The sequence below is a fragment of the Crinia signifera genome, chromosome 5 (assembly GCF_055691185.1).
Source record: "Crinia signifera chromosome 5, ASM5569118v1, whole genome shotgun sequence".
Classification (NCBI taxonomy): Eukaryota; Metazoa; Chordata; class Amphibia; order Anura; family Myobatrachidae; genus Crinia; species Crinia signifera.
Genome location: NC_139221.1, coordinates 282,082,296 through 282,107,019, shown reverse-complemented (window position 1 = coordinate 282,107,019; position 24,724 = coordinate 282,082,296). Strand labels below are relative to the sequence as shown.

At 42.3% G+C, this 24,724-nt stretch overlaps 1 protein-coding gene across 1 annotated transcript in view; it reads left to right on the top strand.

Moving 5' to 3' along the window:
• Positions 1–24,724, top strand: part of DNAH11 (dynein axonemal heavy chain 11) — a 262,190-nt gene that overhangs the window by 40,737 nt on the left and 196,729 nt on the right. The window contains exons 8-14 of the mRNA XM_083189115.1: positions 12,996–13,229; positions 13,652–13,819; positions 16,971–17,087; positions 18,958–19,095; positions 19,175–19,293; positions 20,706–20,901; positions 21,726–21,830. Coding sequence (XP_083045241.1) covers positions 12,996–13,229; positions 13,652–13,819; positions 16,971–17,087; positions 18,958–19,095; positions 19,175–19,293; positions 20,706–20,901; positions 21,726–21,830 — 1,077 coding nt within the window. The remainder of the gene's footprint in view (positions 1–12,995; positions 13,230–13,651; positions 13,820–16,970; positions 17,088–18,957; positions 19,096–19,174; positions 19,294–20,705; positions 20,902–21,725; positions 21,831–24,724) is intronic.

Genomic DNA, 24,724 nt, shown 5'->3' with positions numbered 1-24,724 from the left:
TCACTGTGACTGGCAGTGACTTCCTATTGGCTGCCGTGCAAAATTCAATGTCGCACATGCGCAGTACCTACATCAGTACTGCGCACGCGCGGTCCCTGTCATCTGTATTATAAAGGTGCCGGGACCATGATTCTCTTCTATTGGCTGTTGCCGAAGCAGCCCATAGAAGCTGGCCGCATGCGCAGTACAGAGGTTTGTACTGCACATGCGCCAGTCTCAGTGCCTATCATCATAGCACAGGCGTCCGTAACTCTGTGAATACCAGGAGGAGCGGCGGCGACAGGGGGGTGCCTGCATTGCGTTACCCCTGCGGTGGCAGTGAAGTGAAGTGCAGTATCAGTGTTAGGAAAGTGAAAATGGCTGCTTTCTGTTAATTTTTAAAAGTGGAAAAATAGGTGTGGGAAAGTGTTACATATATAAAAAAAAAATTGAAAGAAGAAAGAGATATTCCTAGTTCGGGGCACTCACTGGACTAGTATTTACGTAGCTAATCCTATGAGGGATGTCCACTGACAAAAATGTTTCATTTAAAATGTAACTTTTATTGTTGCCTTTAAAATTGCTGAAAGCCAGCGAATTATAAACATACAAAAATTGTGCAAAATTGTAAAAAGATGAATAAAGATGATTAAAATGTGCACTGTGTTTATGTGTTATGTTAATTCTGTCCTCAATATCTTTATTGTATCATCACAGTGGGATTGCCTGATAGCCAAGTACAAAATCTTATATCATTGAAACAGGGTGCAGTTGGTTCACAACAAATTTATAAGCCACCTTGGTATCAAATATAAATGAATTCATATCAGTCCCAATGCATTAGATTATATACCCTCCATGGTTAAGCAGTGTTTACTGACAGCTGGCTGTCAATTATTAACACTGTTTGATTTAGTTCTATCTTATCACTGATGTACAGTATAACTGCCTTAAATAGATACTTTTAAATTGTTACTTGTCTGTTCACTGATGAGTCTCTTATAAAGTAATGGTATTATGAGTAGGTACGATCAGTCCTGTTGCATTATTGCTGAATAATTATATGGATGTATCCAGTACTATTTTTCTGGTAAAATAGGTCCAGGAACTCCGGGACTGGGGGTGGATTGATTAAATAAAAATAGATAGAGAGGGAGAGAGAGAGAGACATATATATTGCACTTAGAAACGAAGGCAATGATAGGTAACTTTAAAATAAATCTTATCTTATGGAAAGTATATTTTGGCGCAGAACAGGTTCAGGAACCCAGTTCCTGATGATGTCATATTTAATTAGAGGTTCAGGAACTGAGTTCCTGCTGGTTCCTGCTGAAGAATAGCACTGGATGTATCCACCAACATGCTTTCTTATTCTCTCCAGTGTGACTTTTAGAGGCTGTGTCCTCTTTTAATTACTGATCCTGTACTCAGGTCCTAATGATTGGCTTATAGCTGAGGTATCATCTTAAATAGTTATTGTGACTAATAGTCACCACACATGAGGGAATTGGATGATACAAAGATCATTCATTTCCATATGATATGTATGAAAATATAAACAGCGTTCATGTATTACCAATTATTAGTCAGATACCCTTCCACTCCTCAATTTTGTGTGTAATATTGTGGTGTGGTATCGATTTAGTTCTGCAGCGTTCATCATTGGAAATACTTATAATTGTAAAGGCAACAATAAAAGTAAAATTTTAAATAAAACGTCTTAGTCCGTGGACATCCCTCATAGGATTAGCTACGTAAATACTAGTCCAGTGAGTGCCCCAAACTAGGAATATCTCTTTCTTCTTTCGAAATTGTACTTGTAAAAAATATGGTACTTGTGTATTTTGGCGGCGCCCATCGCATACCATAACGAATACGATGGTATGCGATGCGACGCGATATCGTACGATAGTGCACGATGGCATACAATTTTTAAAGCCCGAGCCACGCTTCGGGCTCGGTGGCTCGCTGCGCTCGCCACACTATTCTATTCTCAACTCCACGCCGACGTGGATAGTGGGGGTATGAAAAGGTCGTAGGATGCGTACCGCCGCCCCTCGCTGCGCTCGCCACGCTTCGGGTTCACGTTTATAGTGGGGGGTGGCGTGGGGGTGCATTTAACATTGTAAGCACCCATTAGGGTGCTCAAAAGCACCCTTTAGGGTGCTTATACGATTTTTTATCGTATAGGGGGTCAAAATCGCGTCGCATCGCATGCCATCGGGTACATGGCATGCGATGCGATCCGTTCATCGTACGATGGACATCGGGGGCGCCGCCAAAATACACAAGTACCAAAAATATTCCTGGGAGCACCTTAAAATATTATACATGAATTGGTACTTGTTTAGTTTCACGGCGCCAGATGCGATATCGCATGCGATTTCATCCGATTTTGTACCTATTCATAGCCCCACTATCCACTACGCATGGAGTTGATTTTATATATTGTGTTGAGCGCAGCGAGCCACCAAACTCGAAGCGTGGCGAGCGAATGTGGATTGCTTTACATGTATTCCACGGCCCCTTGCGGGGCTCGCTGCACTCACCACGGAATACATGTAAAGTAATCGGCTTCTTCTCGCGGGGCTTGCTACGCTCGCCACACTTCGGGCTCGGTGGCTCACTGTGCTCGCCACACTATATAAAATCAACTCCATACGTAGTGGATAGTGGGGTTATGAACAGGTACAAAATCGGATATAATCGCATGCAATCACATTGCATGCATTTGCATGCGATATATCTGCAGCCGTGAAACTAAACAAGTACCCATGAAATAATTGATACATTTAAAAATATCAGGGAATGGACTAATTGATACTTAATCAATATTGAAGGTCTGTGCGGATGTTCCCAACCCTCTCAATATATAAAAAACAAAAAAAATTTTTTTTATATATGTAACACTTTCACACCTATCTTTTCACTTTTAACAATTAACACCAAGCAGCCATTTTCACTTTCCTAACACTGATATTGCACTTCACTTTTATTTTTATACTAACACTCTGATACCTCACTCTTTTTTTCTTTTAACCTAACACTCTGATACTCCACTTTATCTTTTTATTTGTGTGGTACCCTGGGGCGGTTTTGTGGTGCCCCACACCCCAGATGTGAACCCCTATAATGTTAAAGAATTGTCTGAGGAGGTCACCTTGACGAGTGGTGGGCAGGCTCATACTGTTGGCCAATACTATGCCAAGAACCTCATATAATGTATAAAAAATGAAATGGTGTATGGTGCACCCTCTGTTCTGTTCCTATGTTTTAACCCCTTCACGACATTTGACGTATATATACGTCATGGCCGGGAAGTACTTCCCGACACATGACGTATATATACGTCATGACTTTAAACTGTCACTGCGTCTCGAGACGCAGTGACAGAGGGACGATGTCTGCTGTCCCTGACAGCAGACATGTCCCTGCATGCCCAGGGGGGGCTGCGATGTCGCCCCCCCGTCGGCGATCGCTGTGATTGGCTGTTCAGTGTGAACAGCCATTCACAGCGTTTTCCTGTGTTACCAGCGAATCAGACGCTTGGTAACACAGGTGTCAATCACCGCCGGGCGTCAGGGGGCATGAGGGGGTCATCGGTGACGATGACACCTCACCCCACCCTCACCCCACCTGCCCCCAAGGCTGTGATTGGTCCGTGGGACCCACGGACCAATCACAGCCAAGGCGCGACATTTAAACTAACGGTGACTGCGCTGCAGACGCCATTCCGGTCTGGAGTAGCGTGCAGAGCGGTCACCGTGCCTATCTGCCGTGATACTGACCTGATCCTTGCTAATACTTACCTGATCCTTGCAAATACCTTACCTGATCACTTGATCACTGCTTGTAGCGTGCTGGACGCTTCCTGGATCTGACTTCCTGAGACTTCCTGCTGCTGCTGCAGTGTGATAGAGAGATAGAGAGATAGAGAGATAGAGAGAGAGAGATAGAGAGAGATAGAGAGATAGTGACAGAGAGAGCTATATTTTGTGTCTGCTACCCCCCCTTTTTGGGGGTGCAGGGGTTTTTTATATATAAATAACTGTCGCTGCTGCTGCAGTGTCATAGTGATAGATAGTGAGAGATAGTGATAGATAGTGAGAGATAGAGAGATTTGTGTCTGCTACCCCCCCTTTTTGGGGGTGCAGGTTTTTTTTTTATATATATAACTGTCAGTGCTGCTGCTGCAGTGTCATAGTGATAGATAGTGATAGATAGTGAGAGATAGAGAGATAGAGAGAGATAGTGACAGAGAGTGATAGAGAGTGTATATTTTGTGTCTGCTACCCCCCCTTTTTGGGGGTGCAGGTTTTTTTTTATACATATAACTGTCAGTGCTGCTGCTGCAGTGTGATAGATAGTGATAGATAGTGATAGATAGTGAGAGATAGTGAGAGATAGAGAGAGATAGTGACAGAGAGTGATAGAGAGTGTATATTTTGTGTCTGCTACCCCCGCCTTTTGTGCTGATCACTATATCTGAGGTGATCAGCAACTTTTTGGGGGCGCAGAGGTTTTTTTTTTTTATATATACCTGTCAGTTGCTGCCAGTTGCACCAAAGGTTGTGCACCTGCTGCCCCTCACTGGTAATCAGTGTCGCATCACTGATCACCTTTTTTTTTTTTTTGTGGGTGCTGTGTGGTCTTTTTTTAATTTTTTTTTTACACACACTGTGATTTTGTGGGTGTCCTGTGGCCACTGTGCGCTGATCAGTGACGTACATCACTGATCAGCTTTTTCGGCACAAGGTTGATCTATTTTTTTTTTTTTTTGATCAAATTCCTGTTGCCTTTGAGCGCTGTTCAGTGACAGACGTTACTGACCAACATCTGTGCTCAATTTTCGGCGCAGGACCTTTTTTTTTGTTTTTTTAACCCCTTCAATTTTTTTTTTTTAACCCCTTCAATTTTTTTTTTTTTAACCCCTTCAATTTTTTTTTTTTGTATAAAGTATTTTTTTTGTTCTGCACTACATACACACAACACACTACATACCCCCCGGGTTGAAATAAAGTTTGTACCCCCCCCCCCCCCCCCTACACTATACACGTGTTGAAACATTTCACTACCAGTAACACAAAAATAAAAATGTCATCCCAAATGTCATCCCAAATGTCATCCAGAAGAATGTATTCAGTGGAGGAGGCATATGCCATGCTTGCTTCTGATTCTGACACAGCCAGTGAGGCAAGCGGGGAATTTGAAGGATTCGTCTTAAGCTCCTCTTCCTCCTCTGGTGATGAGGGACCCCCTCAAAGACGCCCCCGTAGAGCAGCTGAGACCCCCCCCCAATAATTGATCTCGTATGGACCCCACCACCAGACAATTTTGAGCCCCAGGTTCCTGAGTTTTTGGCCATGCCAGGAATCCAATTTGATTCCACAGGTCTCAGAGAAATTGACTTTTTCAAATTATTTTTCTCTGATGATTTTATAAATTTAATGGTGGACCAAACTAATTTATATGCCCAGCAGTTTATTGCTCAAAACCCCACGTCATCATTTGCTAGGTGGACCCCTGTAGATGCAGTAGAGATGATGACGTTTTGGGGTCTGGTGTTTCATATGGGCATAGTAAAAAAGCCACAAATTAGGCAATATTGGAGTACAGATGTTCTGTACAGCACCCCATTTTACCGTATGGCCATGACTCGGACTCGTTTTGAGGCAATCCATAAATTTATACATTACACCGATAATGCACAGTGCCCACCCAGAGATGATCCCACCTTTGACAGGCTATTCAAAGTCAGGCCGGTCATTGATCATTTCAGTGCCAAATTTGCAGAGCTATACATCCCTGATAAATGTATTAGTATCGACGAGTCCCTTATACATTTTAAAGGAAGGGTTAAATTCCGCCAGTACCTTCCCAGTAAGAGGGCAAGGTATGGCATAAAAATGTATAAGCTGTGTGAAAGCACCACAGGGTACACCCACAAGTTCAGGGTATATGAAGGGAAGGATTCAAGAATTGAACCGCCAGAATGCCCCCCCTCCCTCGTAGGTGTTAGTGGAAAAATTGTCTGGGATTTAGTGCCCCCCTTCCTGGATAAGGGTTATCACCTCTATGTGGATAACTTTTACACCAGCATCCCCCTGTTTAAGGCCCTTGGTTCAAGAGGTACAGCAGCTTGCGGTACTGTGCGTAAGAACCAAAGAGGCCTCCCAAAAACGCACATTGCCCAAGTAATGAGAAGGGGTGAAAGCAGGGGAATATGCACCGAAAATATGTTGTTGGTCAAATATAAGGACAAGAGGGATGTCCTTATACTGACAACAATTCATGGAGACAGTACCACCTCCATCCCTGTACGAGGTACCAGTACCCACACCTCAAAACCAAATTGTATCCTAGATTACAATAAGTACATGGGCGGAGTGGATCTTTCAGATCAGGTACTGAAGCCGTACAGTGCCCTGCGGAAAACAAATATCTGGTACAAGAAGCTGGCCGTGTATATCATCCAGATGGCACTGTATAATGCTTACGTGCTATTCCGTTCTACCGGCCAGAGGGGGACATTTATGCACTTTCAAGAGGAAGTCATAAAGGGCCTAATATTTGGGAACCAGCAGGCAGAGGGCCCCAGTACTTCTAGTACTGGCCCCCGTATTGTACCAGGGCAGCATTTTCCCAACGAAATCCCCTCCACTGCAAGAAAGGGCAGGACACAAAAAAGGTGCAAAGTTTGCTATAAAAAGGGAATAAGAAAGGAAACTATTTTCCACTGTGAAACTTGCCCCGACAAACCCGGCCTATGTATAAAGGAGTGTTTCAAAATATACCACACATCTATGGATTATTAGGTTCATCATTTCACCGTGCTTCGGGGGTCTTGCTAATGCCACATAGCACCCACCATTCATTCCACCAGAATCTGAGCTGCAAAATCCAAAAATCACTCCTTCCCTTCTGAGTCCTGTCATGCACCCAACTGGTATTTTTTGGTCACATGTGAGGCATTGCCGTACTCTGGAGAAATGGGGGCACAGATTTTGGGGTGCTTTGTCTCCTTCATTCCTTGTGAAAATGAAAAATTTTGAGCCAGAACTGCATTTTTGTGTAAAAAATGTAATTTTTCATTTTCACTACCCAGTTGTATCAAAATTGGTGAAACCCCTGGGGGTTTGAAATGTACACTATACCCCTAGATGAATTCCCTGAGGGGTGTAGTTTGCAAAATGGGGTCACTTGTGGGGGGGTTCCACTGTATTGGTAATGCAACATAGCACCCACCATTCATTCCACCAAAATCTGTGCTCCAAAATCCAAAAATCACTCCTTCCCTTCTGAGTCCTGCCATGCACCCAACTGGTATTTTTTGGTCACATGTGAGGCATTGCCGTACTCTGGAGAAATGGGGGCACAGATTTTGGGGTGCTTTGTCTCCTTCATTCCTTGTGAAAATGAAAAATTTTGAGCCAGAAGTACATTTTTGTGTAAAAAAATGTATTTTTTCATTTTCACAGCCCAGTTGTACCAAAATTGGTGAAACCCCTGGGGGTTTGAAATGTACACTATACCCCTAGATGAATTCCCTGAGGAGTGTAGTTTGCAAAATGGGGTCACTTGTGGGGGGGTTCCACTGTATTGGTAATGCAACATAGCACCCACCATTCATTCCACCAAAATCTGTGCTCCAAAATCCAAAAATCACTCCTTCCCTTCTGAGTCCTGCCATGCACCCAACTGGTATTTTTTGGTCACATGTGAGGCATTGCCGTACTCTGGAGAAATGGGGGCACAGATTTTGGGGTGCTTTGTCTCCTTCATTCCTTGTGAAAATGAAAAATTTTGAGCCAGAAGTACATTTTTGTGTAAAAAAATGTAATTTTTCATTTTCACAGCCCAGTTGTACCAAAATTGGTGAAACCCCTGGGGGTTTGAAATGTACACTATACCCCTAGATGAATTCCCTGAGGGGTGTACTTTGCAAAATGGGGTGACTTGTGGGGGGGGTTCCACTGTATTGGTGCTTTGGGAGTCTTGCTAATGCAACATGGCACCCACCATTCATTCCACCAAAATCTGTGCTGCCAAATCCAAAAATCACTCCTTCCCTTCTGAGTCCTGCCATGCGCCCAACTGGTATTTTTTGGTCACATGTGAGGCATTGCCGTACTCGGGAGAAATTGGGGCACAGATTTTGGGGTGCTTTGTCTCCTTCATTCCTTGTGAAAATGAAAAATTTTGAGCCAGAACTGCATTTTTGTGTAAAAAAATGTAATTTTTCATTTTCACTGCCCAGTTGTATCAAAATTGGTGAAACCCCTGGGGGTTTGAAATGTACACTATACCCCTAGATGAATTCCCTGAGGGGTGTACTTTGCAAAATGGGGTGACTTGTGGGGGAGTTCCACTGTATTGGTGCTTTGGGAGTCTTGCTAATGCAACATGGCACCCACCATTCATTCCACCAAAATCTGTGCTGCCAAATCCAAAAATCACTCCTTCCCTTCTGAGTCCTGCCATGCGCCCAACTGGTATTTTTTGGTCACATGTGAGGCATTGCCGTACTCGGGAGAAATTGGGGCACAGATTTTGGGGTGCTTTGTCTCCTTCATTCCTTGTGAAAATGAAAAATTTTGAGCCAGAACTGCATTTTTGTGTAAAAAAATGTAATTTTTCATTTTCACTGCCCAGTTGTACCAAAATTGGTGAAACCCCTGGGGGTTTGAAATGTACACTATACCCCTAGATGAATTCCCTGAGGGGTGTACTTTGCAAAATGGGGTGACTTGTGGGGGGGTTCCACTGTATTGGTGCAACATAGCACCCACCATTTATTCCACCAAAATCTGTGCTGCAAAATCCAAAAATCACTCCTTCCCTTCTGAGTCCTGCCATGCGCCCAACTGGTATTTTTTGGTCACATGTGAGGCATTGCCGTACTCGGGAGAAATTGGGGCACAGATTTTGGGGTGCTTTGTCTCCTTCATTCCTTGTGAAAATGAAAAATTTTGAGCCAGAACTGCATTTTTGTTGAAAAAAATGTAATTTTTCATTTTCACTGCCCAGTTGTATCAAAATTGGTGAAACCCCTGGGGGTTTGAAATGTACACTATACCCCTAGATGAATTCCCTGAGGGGTGTACTTTGCAAAATGGGGTGACTTGTGGGGGGGTTCCACTGTATTGGTGCTTTGGGAGTCTTGCTAATGCAACATGGCACCCACCATTCATTCCACCAAAATCTGTGCTGCCAAATCCAAAAATCACTCCTTCCCTTCTGAGTCCTGCCATGCGCCCAACTGGTATTTTTTGGTCACATGTGAGGCATTGCCGTACTCGGGAGAAATTGGGGCACAGATTTCGGGGTGCTTTGTCTCCTTCATTCCTTGTGAAAATGAAAAATTTTGAGCCAGAACTGCATTTTTGTGTAAAAAAATGTAATTTTTCATTTTCACTGCCCAGTTGTATCAAAATTGGTGAAACCCCTGGGGGTTTGAAATGTACACTATACCCCTAGATGAATTCCCTGAGGGGTGTACTTTGCAAAATGGGGTGACTTGTGGGGGGGTTCCACTGTATTGGTGCTTTGGGAGTCTTGCTAATGCAACATGGCACCCACCATTCATTCCACCAAAATCTGTGCTGCCAAATCCAAAAATCACTCCTTCCCTTCTGAGTCCTGCCATGCGCCCAACTGGTATTTTTTGGTCACATGTGAGGCATTGCCGTACTCGGGAGAAATTGGGGCACAGATTTTGGGGTGCTTTGTCTCCTTCATTCCTTGTGAAAATGAAAAATTTTGAGCCAGAACTGCATGTTTGTGTAAAAAAATGTAATTTTCCATTTTCACATCCCAGTTGTACCAAAATTGGTGAAACCCCTGGGGGTTTGAAATGTACACTATACCCCTAGATGAATTCCCTGAGGGGTGTAGATTGCAAAATGGGGTGACTTGTAGGGGAGGTTCCTAACTTTTAGCACTTATGGTGCCTAGAAACCTACATGGTGCCTAAAAAAAAATCTCATAAAAAGGAGGCTCCAAAATCAAGTAGGTGCTCCTTCTATTATGAAGCCTGTGGTTTGGTCAACGTGCACACTAGGGCCACATATAGGATATTTTTGAAAACAAAAGAATTGGGGGAATCAATTTTTAGTCACATTTCTCTAGTAAAATCTACTGTATTCGTTAGAAAAATGTATTAAAATTGAAACTCTGCAAAAAAAAAAAAATTTTGAAATTTCACCTACACTTTGTTTTAATTCCTGTGAAACACCTAAAGGGTTAACAAACTTCCAAAATGCTGTTTTGAATACTGTGAGGGGTGCAGTTTTTGAAATGGCATCATTTATGGGGGTGTCTCACATACAAGTCCCTCAAAGTCACATCAGAACTGAACTGGTCCCTAAAAAAATCAGTGTTTGAAATTTTCTTGAAAATTTGAGAATTTGCTAGTCATATCTGAAGCCTCCTAGTGTCCAAAAAAATTAAAAGGAAGTTGAAATAATGATTGCAACATAAAGTAGACATATGGTCTTTGTTAGTTATTAACTATTTTGAGTGGTATGATTATTTGTCTCACAAGCAGAAAATGTGACATTTTGCATATTGCTAAATTTTCCATTTTTTCACGATATTTTGGTATTTTTCACAAAAAAACACAGACTGTATCGACCAAAATTTACCACTAACTTGAAGTACAATGTGTCACGAGAAAACAATCTCAAAATTACTGGGATAAGTAAAAGCAAAAAAAAGTTATCCCCACTTAAGTGAGACATGTCAGATTTGAAAAAAAGGGCTCTGTCATGAAGGCACAAACTGGCTCTGTCATGAAGGGGTTAATACTAAGTTGGGTAGCACATCCCATTATTAGTAGTTAGGGTGTGCAGTCCAGGCCCCCTCCTTCTGTTGGACATTTTTAAGGTATTTGGCCAGTTTTAAATTCACAATCCCATAGCAACTCAATCAAGTGTTTTTTTTTTTTTTTTAACATAAGCCACTGTGGCAAACTTTGAGAAAAAGGTTACTGTTTATTGACTTTTCCATGTTTACAATTTTATATCTTCAGTTGTTTATTGACTTACGATTCTGGACACCTATAGTAACCACAGCCGCATGGCATATGATGTAGTGAAGATATAAGCTTTGTAAGCCTTACTAAGTTTACCTAATTTCAATGTTTTTTTCAGGGATGCAGTTGGTTTTCTGTCTTTGGTCTAGTCTGCTTAATATATGTGAACTGATTTGTAGAGTTCCCCGCAGGATGGGGATGTAATATAAAATACAAATTCTATAAAATGCCAAAATCTTAAGAAAACTATGACCCTTGGTATAGTGCTCCCCAATGTATTTATAGAAAAAGCTTTATTGTAAAGGAGAAAAAAAAAATCTTTTTTAATAAAATCCTTGTGGTATACAAATATTTAGTGTGTTATGTATGGCTGAAATTCTCCTTAGGGCTAATGTTGTAAAATGCCTCAGAAATTCAATTTAATACAAAGAGACAAAAAAATAAGGATTCTGTTTGCATCTTAATATATTGTTTGCTTCCACTCGGCTTGTTACTGGTTCAGCAGTGCCATGGGACATGTGATCAGTGCCAGCGCTTGTAGATAAGATCATCACCGTGGCCCTTATTCTGATCGGTGCGGCCGGAGCCGCATATGCGGCTCCGACCGCACAGACGAATCCCCGCCTTGCATACGGATCGCCACCTCCGTCCGTACGCGGATATGTGGCGATCCGTATGAAAGTGGACGGGGATACGCCTCCTCCACCTTGGGAGCAGCCCCTGCATTCGATGGTCGCAGACCATCGAATGCAGGGCCGCACGCTCCACCAGGTCACGCAACACAAGACCACACGGACACTTGTCCGTGTGAAATCTTGTATTGGGGCGGGCAGCTGACATCCGGCGATGTCAGCTGCCCGCCCCCTACACGCGCGTCACGGCCTCATTACCATGCATACGCCCCGCGTTTGCATGGGAACGCCCATGAAACGCGGGGCGTATGCATAGGGAAATGAGGCTAACTAGCCCCTCACGCCCCTATCCGCCCCCTTTGCGGCGGTCAAAAAAAGTGTTCGGCGATTTCGCCTGCACATGCGCAGAGTGCCCTCTGCACATGCGCAGAGCGAAAACATCGGCGGAACGGCCGCGTGCGGCCGTTTCCGACCCAATCAGAATAAGGGCCCTAGAGCCTAGTCACACGACTCAGCTTACCCGTTTCCACTGCACTGTGAACAGGGTCCTTCCTGGGACCAACTCTACAAGATGGGTTGCATTCCCGGGTCACTGGACTTGGGTTAACCCTTTTCCACTGAGCCGCTCCCAGGTTATCATGGAAGTAACTTGAGTTTTAGTGGCAATGGAAAAGTGGTATTAGTGCGAATTTAATTTATAACTTAAGTGTATCTAATCAAAGACTTATATTTATTAGGTTACGAACTTTACAGTATATTAGGGCAGATTTAACGAGTGATATTCTTTTTATCACTCCTTTCAAATGATCAATGATGCTCCAACCAATCAGCTCCTAGCTGTCATTTTTTCAATCACATGACAGAAGCTAATTGGTTGGAGCAACATTTTATCTTTTGTAACCAGTAATACCAAGAGTATCACTTGTTAAATTTGCCTCATTATATTTGATCTCCACCATTATATATGCTATTAATATACTATAGTGTACTATTAAATTTCATTTGTGGTTTTCTTAATTGTGATCCAGCTGTATGCTTCTTTTTAATACATGACTTACCTTGGTGAACTTTGTTTGCTCACGTTTTATCTGTTGTGAACTTACTCCGATACTAGTTTTGGCACACTAGGTGAGAGGTTTCAATTATCCATATAGTGTCCGATAAATCATTAAAGTAATCATCAATTGGATATGACCAGCAGTGAGCAATATGATGTATGGTCAGACAGCATTAATGCAGTTGTTTTGTTGTGATCATGTTTTACTTAACTATACAATATTTTTAATTGGCACACTGTGACCTTTCATGTTCATATCCTAACACAGAGTCTCATTATTGCTTATTAATTCTAGGTAAAATTGTACCTTTCACCGGAAGATCTCTTCAAAGAGGAAACGGAGGAAGCACTGGAACGCTTACAGATTGCAGTGAATGTCCTCAGAAGCTTCAAGCTCTCGTTTCAGAGTCACAGGAGTAATCTGGGGTCATATTACCCAGATAGCAATACATTCAAACCTTGGGATTTTCGCTCTCAACTAGTATTTGCCAGATATGACAGATTTCTTGAGCGCTTAATGAAGATTGAGGTATTTAATTCTTCTAATTCTATCCTATTCAGATGCAAGCACCGTACTATACAAACGTTGGTATATGCTTTGACTTGCAGATGAATGGAAAATACACTGTTATATTAGAAATATATTCTACTTAAAGTAATACTCTTCTAATTATTATAATTACTACTATAATTATTTCCATTTGACATAGCCAGTGACCACAACAATTATGCTTAATTAGACAGATTAATAGATATCTCTGATTTTAAAGAAACAAACGATAAAGTCCCAGCTCACGTATATTGTATCCTCTGTTATTTGATGAAAGGAAATTTTTTTCTGTATTGTTGTTTCAATCTATTTATTCTCTAATTCAGTGGTTCACAAACTTTGTTGAATCGTAGCATCCTAGAGTATCCGTATATTTTTCACAGCAAAGTATTTTATTTTAGGACATTTTGCGAACAGTAATAGAATTTCAAAAACTTGAAAAACTAGAGTTTGGAGGAACTAAGGGGAACATACTGACTGAGCAGATCATACATCTTCATGAAGACTTTGACGAGAGGTGCAAAGTGTTCCAAGAAAGCACACTAGATCCTACAGATTACACCAATATGGTATTGTCTTCCTAATCTCATCACTTGTTTTGCACTAGTTAATGTTTGATGCTCTTTTCACATATAGGGGGTATGCAATCCCTGCCGCTATTTCCGACGAGGGAAATAGCCACGGGTGTTTATTCAATGCTGTCTTGGCCAACCGCATTGTAGAGGCAAATCGACAGAATGGGCCCGACTTTAAAAGCTGTCGGACCTGTTTTGACATTAACGGCCGCAATCACGGGCGAATCTCGACAATCCACATCGGTTTACGCGGACACGCCCCCTTTTTGCCGATTGCCAAGCTGGACATTGAATCCCATCTGGTGATATGCTGTCGAGCAAAATGAAAATGGGCCAGGGTCACAGCTGTCGGGATGAATTGACACTCGTGACCCAGGATTGCATACCACATTGTGGTCTTCTCTTTTGTAGAATATGCTTACAGTGACCACGTATTGTACACAAAAAAAAAAAAAGCGGAATTGGACAAAATAATCCCCTTCAAGCATGTACACCAAACTGCTTCATCCTACTTAACAATATAAACCACAACCGGCCATCCCGCATTCCCTATTATTATTTCACTTATGTAAAATGCTCATCTGGAATGCTTGGGCGTTGTTTTTTCCAGATAAACATTTTTTTCTTGCCTTTTGGAACACCATGCTCACAGGCACTAATTACATTAATAGATCATGTCTTTCTTTCCCAATGCTACTAGTAACATTACCTCTTATTTGCACCTATTTGCAGAGCTTTTCACATTTAACAACAGAAATCACTTGGTGAATGGCATCTTTTGCCATTCTAGTTTTCAGAGCCTTCTAAATATTATGTTTCCAGATAAGTGTTTGGTCAGAGATCCCCACTGGGTCCATATCATGGAATTTATTAATTGGACTCCAGATTGGTCCTATAATTAATGGGGACCTTTAGTGGTCTACTGCACAATGATTGGTATACTGCAGAGGTAGGGATCCAATGGAGTTAGGGGAAATTACACTTGGCTCTTCATTGGTAAAGCATATTCCAACCAATCGTTTTAACCAATGATTGATGAGGGTTCTTTCCTTCCTTCCATGCACATTCACATTTACTGCAAAGTAGTATTGGTTGTGACTGAAGGAGAAGACCTGGGACCAGGCTGAATAGAGTGTTGAAGGTCCCAAGAGCTATCTTCCCACCATGGAACTAGATTGGTTCCCCTATTCCTTATTCCAATGCCCTATTACCACTGCATTTCATGCCACAGGAAAATTACTTTGCCACCCTCTATACTGGCAACTAGGATTATAAATCCATCAGGACAGTTTTCTGTATGGAATTTACCACTACTGTATATATATTATATACTAGTAAGCTCGCACAAAGCAAGCTAGTCGATGCAAGCTAGTCGATGTAGTTTCACTAGATGCCAGTGCCAACAGATGGCATTGTTTTTGAGCCACATGGACACTAGACATATATATATATATATATATATATATATATATATATATATATATATATATATATATATATAGATATAGCTGATGGTATGAAGTTATTATGTCAACATTCAGGATGTTGACAAGGACATCATTTGGAAATTGTCACAATGTCAACATTGTAATTGCAATGTATAATGTCAGCAGTAAAGCATTAGTGTAGGCTCAAATAACTGAAAACCCTATGTCGATACGTAGTGTCAGCACTATCTCCATGTCGGCATTGTGAATATCAGCATTTGACACATCAATATAACACCTATGAAAATATTCACAATATACCACATACATTATTGCTGATCTCCCTTTAATTATGTAATTCTACCGGTCTCTTTAGAATATACATCACACTGTAATGATGTTTTTCCCATTTCATCTGCTTTATTTGCCCCCCACCCCTCTTGTACCTCGCATGTACCTCCTAACACCTCTTACACCTCTTTTCTGTTCCCGCATCTATTTCACATGATATGAGATGTTTGCTGCTTTGTCTTTACTGTTGGCAGCTCTCATTGTTTGTCTGCTGTGTACACATGGTGCAGTTCAGGGTCACTTTCTATTTCGGTTTGGACTATATAGTTCAAATCGAATAGAAAGTGAGCCCGAATCGCACATGTACAACCCCTTTTTGTTCCCGATTCGCGGCATTGGGATAGAGAGCAGAAATAGACGTTCCTCCCTCCCTGTCTGGTACCGGCGGCTGCTGATACCAAACTGTGTGTACACACCTTTAATATAGGCTGTTTTGTTCAAAACAAAATACCGTATACAGTATACTCGAGTATAAGTCGACCCGAATATAAGCCGAGGCACCTAATTTTACAACAAAAAAACTGGGAAAACTTATTGACTCAAGTGGGACCCTCACTCGAGTATAAGTCGAGGGGGGCATTTTCAGCATAAAAACTGTTCTGAAAAAGTAGGCTTATACTCTAGTATATATGGTAAATAAGTAAATTATAACTAGCATGGTAAATGGGACTTATAATGCTTTATTCTGTGAAATTCTCATTTAAAGAAAGAATGCTTCTTGTTCATCATTTGCTGTGTGAAAGGTCACACATATCATATAATGTCCTAGTCACACAGGCCAAAAAACAACATGAAAGGTATCTAGAATGTCTGCCATTGTCACTTAGCTAACAGGATTTGGCTTATCACTACTGTATATCTGTGTTTTACACGTCACACTGCAATGTGCAGTCATAGAGACTGGCTGCAGCACGCTCCTCTGTTGTTACTATGTATAATGTTGCAATATTTATTCTATTACCATACTTCTGGATATTATTCTTATGGGGCCCATACATCTACAATTAATTGCAGCAAATACGATACCTGGGTACCAGGTCACCGTCAAAATCCAAATATTGGAAATCCTTGATTGTCATATTGCGACCCAGAAATGACCAGTAGGCGAGTTGGGGATTTCTAGCATGCTGTGCTTGGCATAATTCCTCAACAAATCACCAATCCTGTGAATTTGATTGGCATAGGGCAATCGGGGTGTTATCCGGTAGGTGTATGGCCAATTTTACTGTCCTCCTTGCCGTAAGCTTGGACATAGACAAGTAACTGACATTACATCTGCAAATCCAAGACATCTTTAATAAAATGACACAATAGCTTGTGTAATGAATTACTTTTTAATTGCATAACTTTCTTGTCCCCATTCACAGGAGTTTGAACATGATTACGCAGAGTTCTTGGCTAAAGTATTGGATCTTGAGACCCAGATTGCAACAATGATATGCCTCGCTTTTAAAGACTCTTCTGGTTTAGAATCTGCATTTAAGGTACTGTATGTTAAATTTCCAACATGATTGATATTAGTTAAGTTATTGATATAAGATTACATGTATTGCTTTTTGGGTCCGGCGACCTTGTAAGATGCCGGACGAAATCTTATTTTTATTTTTTTAAAGGGGCTGTCATTTGCAAGGCAGAACCGTTCCATGTAAATGCCCCGTAAAAAAAAAAACTCTGAGAGTTCGGCCGGCATTCCGAACGGCTGCCAGGACTTGCACTGCAATACATATGGCCCATGGTGGAGGCGTGATTTTTGTACCTTGTCTTATACATAACATAATTGCAGTAAGTACATACACTATAAAAGGTGACTATGTGAACAGCTGCAGCTGCATTATTTCTTGGAACTTCCTATATCTCTGAGCTGGCATCACATGATTGTTCTCCTCAGTTTAGGACCTTGATTGGTGGCTGCTGTTGTTTACAGGGCTCTTTCTTGATTGGTCAAAATATCGGCAAGCTAAATACAGACCCCAGAACTTAGACACCATTATGGTGATGCTGTAAAATGACACTTACTGTATGTGGCTGTGCAACCAGGTCATGAACAATATGTGGGCACATCTGGACGCTATAACAGGCTTTCTGTACTGGCAAGATTGGTAAAACTTGTCATTACATGATGCTGTAACGCTGCTTCATGACTGCCTGCATTGTGGGAAGTTGCGTACTGTTGAATGTGGATGGTGCGTTGTCCAGCATAGTCCTCCTCCATGGTGGCTGAAACTGTGGACTGCTTTGTGTCTACATAGCCTCAGTAGTTAAACTACCAATTAACTGTGTGTCTGCTTTGTAGTGGGTTAATAGACCAGTTGCCAAATGGAGACAGCGTGTGTGTGGGGGGGCGGGGTAGTCAAAATGCACATACAAAAAGCACATAATAATTATCTGACACTACTAGATATGGTTCATGCAAATATTGTTTCACAAAATAGCACTTTTGTTTATTCCCCTATCTTGTTGTGTTAGTACACACAGATGGTGGAATGTGTATGTGCCTGTGCATACATTGTACAGGTCACTTTTGTAAGGGGCCGGATTAAGGGTCTCATGGGCCTGGAGCTGGAAATGTTCAAGGGCCTATTATGAGAAGTGGAGGAGGTGGGGCTAATGGCATGTAGAACCCATACATTATACGCCCCAATGTCTTCCTAAATATGTTGAAGTACAAAAAATGCCTATATTTGTAAAATAGAAATGCAACTTTAATACTGATGATTTATGGCCAACCACGCGGTCAGCTAGTAATCATCATTGTGTCATGATGATGAGCCTATTTTTATGTGGAGGCCTGGGGCTGCAGCTCCATCTGCCCCATTGTTAATCTGGCCCTGACTGTTGTCTATGGCCAATAAATGTAATGTGTTTTCTTTATGCCTCTCTTTAATCAGAAAGTAGGCCGAGAAACAGCAAGAATTTCCTGCAACCACAAATGTCAATAGTCGGAATAATTATTCGGATGGATTATTCACGGCCAAATCAGAGCAGAAGTTTTTTGAAAGCCCAATCTTGCACAAAATGTTTGCTATCCCATAGAGTAGCCCTTTTCAGTGAATTTGGGATTTGACTGGGTGGGCAGCGGGTGGAAGATGTGGTTCCGTGTCGGCAATTAAATGCTGCGGCAACAGCAATACGCACCCTTCTTTTGCAATTGAATCCCCTCATTCTGTGAAGTTGTGTAGCCCTTACAGTCACTTTTTTCTACTATGTCAAGTTCTAGAGATATTTAGATGTGGTCTAATAATGTATAACTCAAAACTGTTAGCAGTCAGTATTTCTTGTAAAACGACATCACCGCAGGTACCAATCTCTGATGCATTCATGAAGATATTTACCCCTCTGTCTGTCTACCTGCAGCTGCTGGCCATCTCTGGCTATTTCCTGGAAAGACGGGCCATATTGGATATTTTCAGCCCAAACTATTTAGTACTCCTCCAAATGTACAGCGAAGAGCTTGATAAATGCAAGCAGTTATACGATGAGCATATTAAACAGGTATGTTGCAAGTCTAAATATTTTAACCTTGTAAAAATAACAAAATGCATTTATACTGTTTATATATTTTTCCCAATAGATGGAAACTTGTGTCGTGCACAAAAATATGCCAATCATTTCTGGCATCTTGAAATGGACAAAGGAACTGAAGGACCGGATACAGACAATGTGGTCAAACTTCAGATTTATCCAGCATGAGTAAGACTCACAATTCTTCTATACAGTATATTGCTGTAGGGTCAGGGAAACCTATACAATCTCCTGGGGTAGATGTCAGTGCTCTAAATGGGCACACAAGTCTGTTGGTTTGGTTCAACTGACCTCAACCAGTTGTATTGTGCAGCAAACCTGAAATAAACATCAGAATATAATACATTGCTGGCTGGCACTGACTAAATACAGGTTAACCCTAAATCCCCAAAATAAAACATACTCCATAGTCTCCCCTCTTGTCCCATGCAGTGTAAAATAATAATCATCATGCTGACAGAACTGGGCACACCACTTGGGTGACTGGGGGGGGGGGGGGGGCAGAGCACCATTCACATGCAGCAGGCTTGCTGCGGCCGCACTCCCCCAAGCCACCATGGGGTCTGCGGCACCATTGTTATGCCACTGTTCAGGGTCTAAGCCTGTAGATTTCACACCTGTTCTTATACTATATCTATGCTGAACAATCATCCTTTTATCCTCCCGACCACCTTCTTACTTGTCATTACCAACCCTGGCATTAAGAGACTATGCAGAGTTTGCCTAAACCACCCGCCCACTAACCATGCATAACCCAGTCATCCCTTCTGTCACCCCAAATCTTCATATTGTCTATTTTCCTGGACGTTGAAGAATGCATCTGATGGCACACGCATGTCTACAGAAGTAGAGACAGAAATATGAGAGCGAGAAAGATATGAAGGAAGTGGGTAAGGGTGAGAGAGACCAAATAGGTGAGAAACAGGGCAGAAAGAGAGGGGATAGAAAGAGGAAAGGTGGAGAGAGAGAAAAGGGAAGTGGGTAGAGGAAAGCGAGAGAGAGAGAGAGAGACAAGTTAGGGAGAGAGGTGAAGTGGGAAGGGGAGAGATACAAGATAGGTAAAAGAGACAAGGAAGGAGAGAGAGGAGAAGAGGGTAACGGAGAGAGAGAGAGAGAGGGGGGGGGAGAAATAGAAGATGGGGGAATTCTAGCCCCCATTAATAGTTAGGGCTCCATTTAAGAAAGAGCCTTAGTTATGTAGAGGTGAGTCACTTAGCCCAGATGGGGTCTGTTATTATGTGTCTGCAGGTAGAGGGAGAATGCTGCAGATTATTTTCCAATCCAGGCAAATTTCATATCTCTACACTTTTGCAGCACTGATCCACAGAGCGTACACCATTGAATCAGTGCAAACTTATAATTATGCTGCAGTTAACCTAAATTTCCATGTGGCATCTTTAATGTACAGTAGCCACTTTGAATCATGATTAACCTCTAGTGAAACTTTCGGCGCTGCGGACACTTTGTGGTGCCTTATAAATAAACAAACTGCTACTACTACTTTGCGGTTCTATCTGAATGCGTGGTTCTGGTGATGCCATCTGTATGCACATTCCTGTTATATTTATTATTCTCTGCAGGAGCATGGAAAGTCCAGAAGCCTCGTCCATTTATCAGAAATACATGGAAATGATGACCTTGCTGGACCATCATGAGGATTTGGCCTATGAGAAGTGGATATCTGATGTAGATGACACCTGCAAATTCAATCTAGATCAGCCCCTCATAAAGCGTAACCCAGAAGTTGGTCTTCTAAATGTGAATTTCGATCCCAAGGTACACCTCTGTCTTCCTTTGACCTATCATTAACCTGTCTCTGGGAACTGTGGGCCTGATTCAGAGTTGATCACTGACCTGCGAATTTGCTGAACGAGCGATTAATGAATAACTGCTTATGGGCTAGGCCATATAGCGTCAGAAATTGCGTATGGATCGTAAAAACAATTTAACCGGAGGCCAGCGTTAAGGGTTGGTGTGACGCAGCGGTGGTTCCTACCTCTGTGTCGGGGGAAAGGCTGCTGCCGCTACTTGCGCTGGTCCCCGCTGTGGTTGCAGCACTGGTGCATGTGCAGTATTGTCCTCGGCCCCCAACTTCTATGGGCAGCTTTGGTAGCAGCCTATAGTACACTGAAGATGACAGGCACCAGCACATGCGCAGTGTCGTCCATCGCATCTGCAGGCCGATCCTAGATGCTGCTCAACGTGAAGATGTGGCTGATGACACCATGCTTTCAAAAGCAGCAGGATGTGGCGGGGGAACTATATACCATTAGGTAATTCACCGATGATGCAATGTCTATGGACTGCACTATATATAGTTTTGGCAGATCTGCTGTCGACTGGGTACACAGGTCTTCTAGAGCATACCCAGCTTTACACAATATGGACACTTGCATCTTTTTGGATATATGAAGCACAGATGTGGCACATATGCGCACTGGTGATGATACTGACGCAGCTATGAAACATTGTATGCAGGTGGAGGTTGTCCGGCTACATTCAACTCTGCACCTGCCCAACTTACTGCTGCTGACCACACGCTCCTCACATTCCGCTGCTGCCTTTCTTTAGTCACCAGTCTTATCTAATTGTATTTGCAGCTAATTGCAGTGTTACGGGAGGTGAAATATCTTCAAGTACAGAATCATGCAGACATACCCAAAGCTGCATTAGGTATCTTTGAAAAGAAGGAAATCCTACATAAAGTAAGTAGCTATTACTGTATGTGAAGTCGTTTTTACGTAGCTACTGTAACCACTGCTTTAGATCTGTATATATATATGTGTGTGTGTGTGTGTGTGTATATGTGCGTGTGTGTGTGTATATAATATATATATATTATAGGGCTTTGGTCCTGGTGGTGAATGGAGCGAGAGGTCGCCACCAATTAATTACTAGCATGAATAGATGGTGGAGTGGATAAAGAAATTGATGTTCCACCCACCCTCCCACTGTGACATGTTATGTTCCATCAGCCACATGGTCCAAGCTATAGTCAGAAGATAGGAACTAGCCAGAACCATAGTAGCAGATAGGGACTGGGGGTGGAGTGAAGAGGTTGTGGGCTAAAAACGGTCACAGTTCAAAGTGAAACAGGTTTGCCTACTTTTAAAGTCTCCTCACTTCGGGGGGTGGGGTAGACGTCATCAAGCCCAGACCCCCAGTAAGGCAAATTCCGCAATTCGTGAGTCTTCGAGGAGGGTGCGGGGTTAAATTATGATATTTGCATCTTTAGCCCCGCCCCTCCTCCCCGAAAAGATGTGAATCGCGGGAAATTATCTCTGCCATGGTTGAGATGCGGGTGGGGCCACCGGTATCTGGGAGGGTTGCCTATCTTTCCGGGGGTCCGAGAGTGGGACCTGATTTTCGGGAGCCTCACGGCCATTCCGAGAGGGTAGGCAAGGTGACGGGCTTTTAACTAGTCATAATATAAATAAATGCTGCGTTTTTGTCATTGTCCGGCCAATTAACAAAAACAATTGTACATCCAAAGAACATGTTTATATGTTGCACAAATAACTAGAATTCCTACCTGAAACATATTGCTGTGGCCCTAGGGCAGTGATTTTCAACCTTCTTCAGGTCGCGGCACACCAGACAAGACTTTAAAATTGCCAAGGCACATCAGCAGTTTTTAATCAAATATAAGACAAGTAATGAAAAATCCCTCATTGTAATTCCACACACCTGCCCCCCCCCCCTTAGTTATTCTAGTTATTCCACATACCTGCCCCATCTTTGTTATTCCAAGCACCAGCACCCCTTAAAAATGCCACACACAAATGCCCCCGCTTTACCTCCAGGTATTCAAAACTGTATTGCGCAGTTGTTAAAATGGTTCCAACAGGAATATCCAGTCCCCTGTCTGTGGCGGCCTTCTGCACATGCGTCGGGACGCGTTTGGTGCCTGCAACGCATAGGATGACCTAATGCGCACAGGCACGTCCCGGTGTCAGCTCAATAGGACAGCGCTGCACGCGCACACACAGCGCCGAGGACGAACTGCCGTGGCCTGCCCCCCATGTCACAGTGACAACTGTACTGGTGAGTCACCGTGACCCGAGGCGCGGCGGCACACCTGTGAACTGGCCGCGGCACACTGGTTGAAAATGACTGCCCTAGGGCCTAGATGTTGAACCCAAACATACACCATTTTCTGAATTCTGCAGATTGCATTATCAAGGTGTCTGATTTTGCCTAGGAACTACAAGGCTGAGTCTCCCTGTAAAAATCTACCACATGCTGGGACTGACAAGCAGGAGCAGTAACTTTCCATTGGAAATGCTGCCTGCTAATCACATGATGGACAAGCAATTCCTGGGAGAGATGTGTTCCCTGCAACAGCAGAAAGCACTTCCCATGGGAAGCCACTCACTGCTATTACATCAGCCCATATTTGCTTTTAGTTGTTGAGAAGAATAACATTTTGTATTTGGCTTGTAAGCTTATGGATGCTATTTTTTTTAAAACAAATATATCTTTATTGAAGCATGACTAAAGACAAGGGTGCATATGTAATAGCGTCTTAGTTCACTGACTTTAACAGAGAAGTCATGCTTTTAATATAGCCCTTTCTTGGTTCTCATCCTATTTAATCGCTCTTTCAGTGTTCGCTTCTCTGATTCTACCTCCTCCTCACTACCTCTGTCCGTTGGAGTACCACAAGGTTCAGTCTAAAGCCCTGTACACATGCTTAGATTTGCTTTAGATCTGATGTTAGATTCAATTTTCTATTAGATCTGGCATTAGATCATCCCATTCGATTTGGCATTAGATCTGTACTTTTGCATTCGATTCAATTTCGATTTCACAATGTAGGCACAATGTACTCATTCGATTTACTGGATCAAATTCGAGATTTCCTTGGCTGCACAGTAGATTTTTCTATTCGATTTTGAGAATGCAGATCAAAAGTGTCCTAAAAACCATTCAATGTGGATTCGATTTTGCTTCTATAAGCAAAATCGAATCGAAAACAGGGAAAAATCTAAGCATGTGTACACAGCTTTAGAGCCTCTGCTTTTCTCAATCTATACCTCCTCTCTTGGCAAACTAATCCACTCTTTTAGATTTCAGTATCATTTGTACCCTGATGATACGCAAATCTATATATCCTCCCATGAATTGTCACCATCAGTATTGCTCCATGTCTTTGAATGCCTTTCTGCCATTTCATCTTGGATGTCATCTCGCCACCTCAAACTCAACATTTCCGAAACAGAATGAATCTCATTCCCATCAGCCAAGAGAAGTTCCCAACTTGATATCTCTATCACTGTTGATAACACAACAATTATTCCTACTCCACAAGCTCGCTGCCTAGAGGTCTTCCTCGACTCTGAGCTGTCCTTTACTGTGAACTGTCCCTAGAGCAGTTTGTTTCTACCCAGTTTGTTTAATCACTGTTGTTTCCAATTGTAAAGTGCAACGGAATATGCTGCACTATATAAGAAACTACTGTAAATAAATAAATAAATTGACACAAGGCATACATTTGCCCCAAGTAGTGACAGTGTGTTATATAACAAAAGAAATCAAGCAACTGATGGATCAATTATTTTTGTAGAGCTGCTTTTTGCAGAAGACTTGTTTTGACTAT